The sequence below is a fragment of the Photinus pyralis genome, unplaced genomic scaffold, assembly GCF_008802855.1.
Source record: "Photinus pyralis isolate 1611_PpyrPB1 unplaced genomic scaffold, Ppyr1.3 Ppyr1.4_LG1, whole genome shotgun sequence".
Classification (NCBI taxonomy): Eukaryota; Metazoa; Arthropoda; class Insecta; order Coleoptera; family Lampyridae; genus Photinus; species Photinus pyralis.
Genome location: NW_022170249.1, coordinates 47,236,461 through 47,244,615, shown reverse-complemented (window position 1 = coordinate 47,244,615; position 8,155 = coordinate 47,236,461). Strand labels below are relative to the sequence as shown.

The 8,155-nt window shown below is 39.0% G+C and overlaps 2 protein-coding genes across 3 annotated transcripts; one reads left to right on the top strand and one right to left on the bottom strand.

The window, feature by feature from the left end:
• The first annotated feature begins 3,087 nt into the window (after positions 1 to 3,087).
• On the top strand, positions 3,088 to 4,491 carry LOC116180421 (protein ALP1-like). Of its 2 annotated transcripts, XM_031500404.1 has the most exons (4): positions 3,088 to 3,437; positions 3,499 to 3,704; positions 3,755 to 4,245; positions 4,298 to 4,491. In XM_031500404.1, exons 1-4 carry the CDS (start codon positions 3,106 to 3,108, stop codon positions 4,313 to 4,315), a joined length of 1,047 nt encoding a protein of 348 aa, XP_031356264.1. In that variant the 5' UTR covers positions 3,088 to 3,105; the 3' UTR covers positions 4,316 to 4,491. The 2 variants fall into 2 exon arrangements, with proteins under 2 accessions (XP_031356264.1, XP_031356255.1); XM_031500395.1 differs by having other exon boundaries at positions 3,755 to 4,489.
• On the bottom strand, positions 4,479 to 5,545 carry LOC116180435 (transcription factor Adf-1-like). Its single transcript, XM_031500414.1, has 3 exons — positions 5,238 to 5,545; positions 5,022 to 5,181; positions 4,479 to 4,969 (listed from the first exon to the last, which is right to left on the bottom strand). The coding sequence occupies exons 1-3, from the start codon at positions 5,377 to 5,379 to the stop codon at positions 4,843 to 4,845; spliced, it is 429 nt and encodes a 142-aa protein (XP_031356274.1). The 5' UTR covers positions 5,380 to 5,545; the 3' UTR covers positions 4,479 to 4,842.
• Positions 5,546 to 8,155: the final 2,610 nt, after the last annotated feature.

The following is an 8,155-nucleotide window of genomic DNA, read 5'->3' as shown; positions in this document are numbered from 1 at the left end:
CCCCTGCATAGAGAATACTATTTCAAGTGACTTAGTACTAAGATTTAAAAAACAGGAAAAATTGACTTAATACATTTTACCTCTGAGGTGCTGATATATGGATGGTGTTCTACAACAACGGGTCAAGCCACACAACCATACAGTTTTGAGATAATGACGTTTTAAGTTCTATAGCTCATTAAAAATAAGTTTGAATACTTCGTCCAGAAAATGACCCAATGTACCAAAACTGATTAAAAAGCCTCGTCCTTGCCTCTACACTTACGACCTTAGTACATTTCTTTTAACATGTACAAATGAAATCCGCATTGAAAGCCTTCGGAACATTTTCCTTTCCTGGCACAGAAATGTTATTATTATTATTATATTTATTATATCAATAGGTTTTCTTACACAATGCCATATAATTAGGATTGCTATAATATCACAGATACATCACATTATATAGGCAGTTTTAAAAATTGACACTCCATATAATTCTTTCATAGTCCCTTAGAGTACAGAGAACCTTGCGTGTGCCCCACCTTGACTCAAAATTTCCCATGGCATTCTTTCCTTTGTACCAAGCGTATTCCAACAATATTCTTTTTAATTTTTCGATGAAAATACTTCTGAAATTTTGAGACCGTTTGTCATCTTGCATGTCTTTGATTGTCGTGTTGTATGTCACATATTTGCCGAAGTTCACCAACCAATTCGTCAGTATGTCGCTCTGGTCTTTCTCCTTTATTCCGCAGAAAAACATGTCACATGTGACCAGTTTTGGATGTTGAAGTTTTTCTATCAGGTGTCGAATGAGTCTCCACAATTCTTTAGGCACAGAAATGTGGGGCTTATGTGCATTATGTAGCTGTTTTCTAGAGTGACGAGTTTGTGCCGGATAATGGTTGTCGAAAATATTACACTAATTTTGTTTTATTATAAAATGTTAGTCGCTATCGATTTCGGACTTTATTTCTCGTCCATCATCAGGCGATACTGTAACCAGTGGTGTTAGTATAATTACATTATAGTTTTTACATATATTACCGTCGGAATGGCTAACGAATCATGGAATGTGGTGAAAGTATGTATTTACTGAATATTATTTTGAAAAATTATTTTGAATCTGAAACATATTTTAATTAGTAGGTAATTCTGGAATGTGTAAAAGTTGTATCATGTTGAATTAAGTTTAAATTTACCTGTATAATTTATGTGACGAATGATAGGTGTGTATGGTAAAGTGAGGTTGGAATATTAGTTCCGTGTAGTACTGTTATGTAGGGTCAGTGGCGTAGTTAGTGTGAAAGAGGGGCTTGAAGGGGTGTATGAGTTTGTATAAGTGAGGTTCTGTAAATTCGGTGATGTCGTTTAATATAATGTGATTGGAATTGATAGTGGCTATTTGTATTTCTAGGTGTTCTAATATTTTTAGTTGTTGATAATGGTTGGTTTGTTGGAGGATTTTTGCTTTATCCATATTGTGTGTTTTTCTTGTGTAATGTGAGTGCCTATTGCTGATTTTGGGGTGTTTTTGGCATGTTCTTTAAAACGGGTTTTGTGCCGGATGTTTTCTTTTTCTTCCGCGTTTTGGTTGGCCTGCTGGTTTGGTATTCACTTGGACTTCATTTGCCTCCTCTTCGAATCCATCTTCTGTATGTTCACGTATGACAGAAGGCGTGCACTCACCACTATTAGCCTGTTCATCCTCTCCGGATTCCACTTTGGGGTGTTCAGGTGCGACGGATGGCGTGTATTCACTACCTGAATCGTAATATAACGACGGTTCTGAAACTTCAGAGCCATTGTGGGATGAGGTCCCTAACCCCGCACACAATTCGACCAGAATTTGCCCCCGGCTCTTGGCGGAGGACATTCTGAAATAAAATGAAACAGAAGGGCAATAATGGGTTATTCCACAAAATAGATTGGGATCCTATTACACACATTGATAATCAGTTTGAAATACGTGGCTATAAACCTAATGGCATGAAAATCATTCACCTGCACCTAGCTTTCCTATAGGATCAAAATATAATAAGGAACAGCGCAGAATACTATCACAGAAAATTTTTCTTTTAGGTTAGGTTTCGATTCTTTCCTCAGTGTGATCAATGTAAACTCTATTTAGGTGTAAAAAGTGATTTACCTGGTCTGTAGAGGCACAAACACTAAGATACGTGTAATAAACTATTGATTCGATAAAAGATTGAAATTTTCGCGTGTTATATATACTGTGCTTGTCCCCTATTTAAAATAGTGTGTTTTTTCTACCTTCTCATTTTATTCTTTTTTAATTTGATAAAGCCCACATGAAGTTTATACAGGCCAACCTGAATAACTCCCGAGCTGCCTACGAGGTGCTGAGACGATCGGTCGCGGTTAAGAGTGTGGACGTTGCGGTAGTGTCAGAGGTGGGTCGTGCGGCGGGCCCAGCAATGTTCAAAGACAACACGGGTAGGGTGGCAATCGAGGTTTTCAATGACGCGATTCACATCAAAAGAGTGCGGGTCGGGAAGAACTTTGTCCGAACGGATTTCAAAGACATTGTTTTATGTGCGTGCTACTTGCCCCCTAACGACGCCATGGAAGAGCCCGAGCCCGATCCCAGCGCACCAACGCGAGCTGCACAAGACGACTAGCAATGGCCAACAACGGTAAAACGCAAGACGACCCCACTCGGATAGGGGCCTCACAAAAAGGAAACGGAGTAACAGGGACAAGAACAAAAAAACTAAAGGGGGAACGGACCATCTTACAAGGAAATGCAAATAACAGCACCAGGGCGATGGATGTCATGTACGCCACTGCCATGAAAATGCAAGCCGATCTACTTACTATAGCAGAACCAAATAAGAAGCGCATAAGCACAAGCTCACACTCGTATACGAGCAGAGATAAAAGCGCGGTAATAATAAACATGGGCGGGAAGTGCATTATAAGAAACTTCGTGAGCGGGGAAAATTATGTAAAACTAAAGGCTGGTTTATAAAACCCGCAGTCGTTGGTGCTATCGTTGTCGTTGTAACGCTGTAAACGGCAATTTCGCAAGTGGGTTTATAAACATCGGACCCGCATCGTATTGTGGTGTTGTTATAGGTTATGTTATTTACTGTTCTGTGTATGTTATACATATTCTTTGTTTTGAACATGGAATGTGAACTTGCTGCTTTGACTACTTTATTGCTTTTAAAGAGAATTAAAATTACAAACAAAAAGAAGAGAAGGCAAAGGCGGTGGAAAGTGAGGTACATAAATCGAGATAGACAGACAAAAGGATTCTACATTAGCACCTTCCTCCCAATGAAGATACGTGATCCTAGTCAATTTTTTAAGTATACACGAATGGATGTATCAACATTTACACTACTTTTGAACCGATTACGCCGTATCGTACAAGTAAGAAAAATGAACAAACCAATATCAGTGGAAGAAAGACTAGTGGTCACCTTACAGTAAGTATCATTATGTATTTGCTACCAATCAATTTTGATTAATTTGTATTTCAACTTTCAGCTATTTAAGTCAAGGGTCATCAATGCAGACTGTAGCTTGGAAGTTTAAAATGGGAAAAAGTACAGTGCATTGTATAATAAAGGAAATGTGCCAAGCAATATTTGATGTTCTTCATAATGATTATTTACAACCACCTAGAAACGAAGAAGAATGGTTGTCAATCGCTACTAGTTTTGAAAATACTTGGAATTTTCCACATTGCCTAGGTAAAATCAAAAAGTTTATTGTTTTCCAAATTTTAAAATTGTTGTTTCAGGTGCTTTGGACGGCAAACATATTAACATGAGAGCACCTAATAATTCTGGCTCATTATATTTTAATTATAAAAAGAATTTTAGTTTGGTGTTGCTTGCCCTTTGCGATAGTCAATACATGTTTAAAATTGTGGGAATTGGAGCATTTGGATCTAGTAGTGATGGTGGGGTTTTTCAAGAATCAGAATTCTGTGAGAAGTTACAAACCGATCAATTAAGAATACCAAGAGATGCTCCAATACAAGGTTATAGTAATCAACAAGATTTTCCATATTTCCTTGTAGCAGACGCTGAATGTCCTTTAGGACAACATATTATGAGACCATATCCAGGTCATTTATTGACAGAAGAAAAGGAAAATTTTAATAAACGCTTATCCAGGGCCAGAAGAGTTGTGGAAAATGGTTTTGGGATTCTCGCTGCTAGATGGCGGATTTTGCTACAAACAATAAATGCTGACCCTAATTTGGTTGAAGCTATTACGAAAGCCTGCGTATGTCTACATAATTTTTTAAGAGTTAGTTCTCCAGCCTATTGTCCTCCAGATTATGTTGATAGAGTAGGTGATGATAATGGTGCCTGGAGAAGAGAATTGTCCCAACCATTATCATCAATCGGAACTTCAACACACAGAAATTCTACCCACAGGGCTCTGCAATTACGAGATCAACTGGCATTTTATTTAAATGGAGAAGGTGTTATGCATTAGTTTGTACCTCGGTTTGTACCTACATCAGATTTAAAGATATGTAAATTTGTATTTTCAATATAAGTGCATTTTATTCACTATCGCTAACTAAATCGCTAATATAGTTCACAATAAGTTTTTTAAGGTTATTTTTACGTTGCCGATGCATTTTACGCATTTCGGATGCGACGTATTCGCAAAAAGCGCTATCCGAGTCGTTGGATGATTTCTTCGCAAAGAACTGCCCTATTGATTTTATAGAATCATCTATTTGCGAAACTTCATCTGAAGTTCGATTTGTATTTCGATTACGACTTCCTACAGTTGGTGTTGGACCGACAACTCTGGATCCTGATGTGCTCGGAGTATACAATTCATTGTTTTCAGTCTCATCTCCTGACATTAATTTGGGCTTTCGCTGCGAGACCGTGAAATAGTGCTCCGACTGCGATAATCCACGTCTTGGCTTACATTTTGGCTTTGGCTCTCTTCATGTCCATTTTGACTAACAGAAAGATTGCTGTATTGCCTAGAATACTATCATAACATCAATGCAATAAAAAATATGTTTACTGATGTACTTTCTTTGCTGGACAAAATCGTCTAAAAACTCTAAATATGGATACAGACTCCATGTTTCAACTTCCGATCCTGCTCCTGAAGGTACATTTTTCATCTTTCTCCTTTCTTTGACAAACTTATCTCTCAAAGCTCTCCACTTCTTGATAGCTTCGTCATCGGCTAAATGAAAAAAAGTTAATCTAAAATAAAAGTTTACGGATAAAGAGTAAACTTACTTTTAAAGTTCATTTCGACAGCAATTTTATGCCAAACCTTATTTTTTATATCGGTTCTTTTATAACTACCCGATCGTTTGTCATATAACACTTTATTTTCTCGCACGAGATTTATAAATTTTACATCAATTTCCATGTTCATAGTAAATTTATTTAACAACACTTCCGCGTTTCACGATGTAAACACAAATACGAGGTTAGAATTTATGCATGTGGTCAAACCATAGAATACAGGCTGTTGTCAAACAATCGAAGTAGTTCAAAAAGAATAACAACAAGCGCATGCGCCAGTTTGTCGGAACGTCGACTTTTAATTTACATGAATTCTCCGCCAAGTTGCGACGATTATCCGGTTCTTATAAACGCGGCTGCGTATAGCCTATATGAAAACTTAAGCGAACTACGACTGCAACAACGACTGCAGCTTTTATAAACCAGCCTTTAGTCTAGATGGGGCATGTATCGTGAGTACATACATCAGCCCGAACGCAACTATGGAGCATTTCGAAAAGACACTCGACGACATCACTGGAGTAATCGACAGGCATGCAGACACCATCATTACTGGGGACTTTAACGCTAAGAACGTCATGTGGGGAGGAATGGCTAACGACGAAAGAGGATGGAAACTGGCCGAATGGACTCACCAAGGAGGGCTGATTGTATTAAACGATGGGAAAAAACCCACGTGTATACGTTACAATGGAGTCTCCTACATAGATCTCACTATAGCTACACCTGCAATAGCCAAGAAAATGCGAAAATGGGAAGTCCTGGAAGACGAGGTACTCAGCGACCACAACGTAATATACACAAATATTCAAAATACAAACGTGAAAATAAAAAGCGGATGGGAACTATACCCTAAAATTGACCAAACAAAAATAAGTAATTCGGTAAAAACTAGATGGCATCAACTAAATAACACAAACAAGGTAAATGAGATCAGGGAAATACTTCAGGAAGTCCAGAAGCGAGTATTAAAGAGGGCAAAAGATGCAGAAAGCAAGCTCCCATATTGGTGGAACGAAAGAATAACACAGCTGAAGGCTTCTACCAACAAATGGAGAAGGAAAATGATAAGAGGGAAAGGAGGAGGGCAGCACATACTAGAAAGGGAGCAGTACAAGGCAGAGCGCAGAAATCTCCGAGCAGCAATTGCACAAGCCAAGAGGGCAAAATGGAACACTCTGTGCGCCGAGCTGGACACAGACCCCTTCGGGCAGGCATATCGCATAGTAACACAAACGCTAAAAATTCCACAAGCCAAAGTCGACCTCACCGACGAGCAAAAAAACAACATTTTTGAAGACCTGTTTATGCACCAAGGGGAACTGAGAACAAAGCCACAAACGGTGCTAGATAAACCGGAAAAAATAGACCACGAAGAACTCCTAAAGGCTACCAGGAGAATTAAATTAAACAAAGCACCGGGCCCTGACGGGTTGATTCCAGGGGTGGTAAAAACGGCAATGGTAGAACAACCGGACATATTTCTCGGAATGTACAATAAAGTCTTGGAAAGTAACACATTCCCGGAGGAATGGAAGGAGGCGAAACTTGTGCTAATTCCAAAGCAAAGAAAACCAAGTGATGATCATGTAAAGTACAGGCCCATATGTCTGCTGAACATACTCGGAAAGGTATATGAATCAATAATAAATGAAAGACTGGCAAAGAACATAAAAGACAAAGGAGACCTAAGTGATACACAGCACGGCTTCAGAACAGGCAGATCGACAACTACAGCGATAGAAGGCGTTATATCAGAAGCTAGGCGAATAGGAACGGGGAAAGCCAGATACGGAGTCATGGTGCTATTAGATATACAAAATGCGTTTAATACAGCAAACTGGCACTTAATTACCAAAAACTTGGAAAAACTAGAAATAGATCGGTACCTTCAAAACATAATTAAAGAATACCTACGGAAAAGAAAGATAAACATATCTAAAGGCAAGCAAAGAGAGGTCTATGGGGGAGTACCACAAGGATCGGTACTGGGACCGGTCCTCTGGAACGTATTATACGATGGAATAATGAAAATAAAAAAGCCCAAAGGTGTTAAGATAATATGTTACGCAGATGACGTAGCGATACTAGTCCATGCCGAAACGGCCACCAAATTAAACGAAAAAACAAATATAACCCTCCACCTGATTGACAACTGGATAAAGGACAACAAGTTAAAAATAGCTCCAGAAAAAACAACTGCCATAGCCATGAACAGACATTTACCCATTAAAGGAATAAAGATAATTCACAAGAGAGCGGAAGTCAAGATCCAGAAAGAAGTAAAATATTTAGGGATGATCATAGACTCGGGACTAATACTGGGTAAACATATAAAATCCGCGACGGATAAGGCGTTGAAACTCATGGGCGACTTAAACAGACTAATGCCAAATATAGGAGGCCCAGGGCATGCCAAAAGAAGGGTCATAGCGTTAGCGGCACAATCAGTCATTATGTATGGTGCTCCAATATGGGCGGAAGCACTAAGGGTAGATAAATACAAGAATATGCTAAAAGCAACACAACGGCAAATGAATATTAAAATCACAGCATCGTACAGGACAGTATCAGCAGAAGCCTTGTGCATTATCAGTAAGAGAGAACCCTTAGAGCTTCTAGCAATGGCATGGAAAAAAAGAAACGAGATCAAAACGAAGGAAGGTAGAAAGGAAGCGAACGAAGAGCTAATGGCAAAATGGCAGTCGGACTGGGACAAGACAAAAAAGGCGGAGTGGACAAGGAGGCTAATACCACAAATTCAAAGCTGGGTGGCAAGCAAAATATCCTGGACCGACTACTACATGAGCCAATTCCTAAGTGGACACGGTTGCTTTATGCTGTACCTTCACAGAATAAAGAAGAAAACGAGCGACAGATGCCTATTCTGCGAAGAAATAGATGGA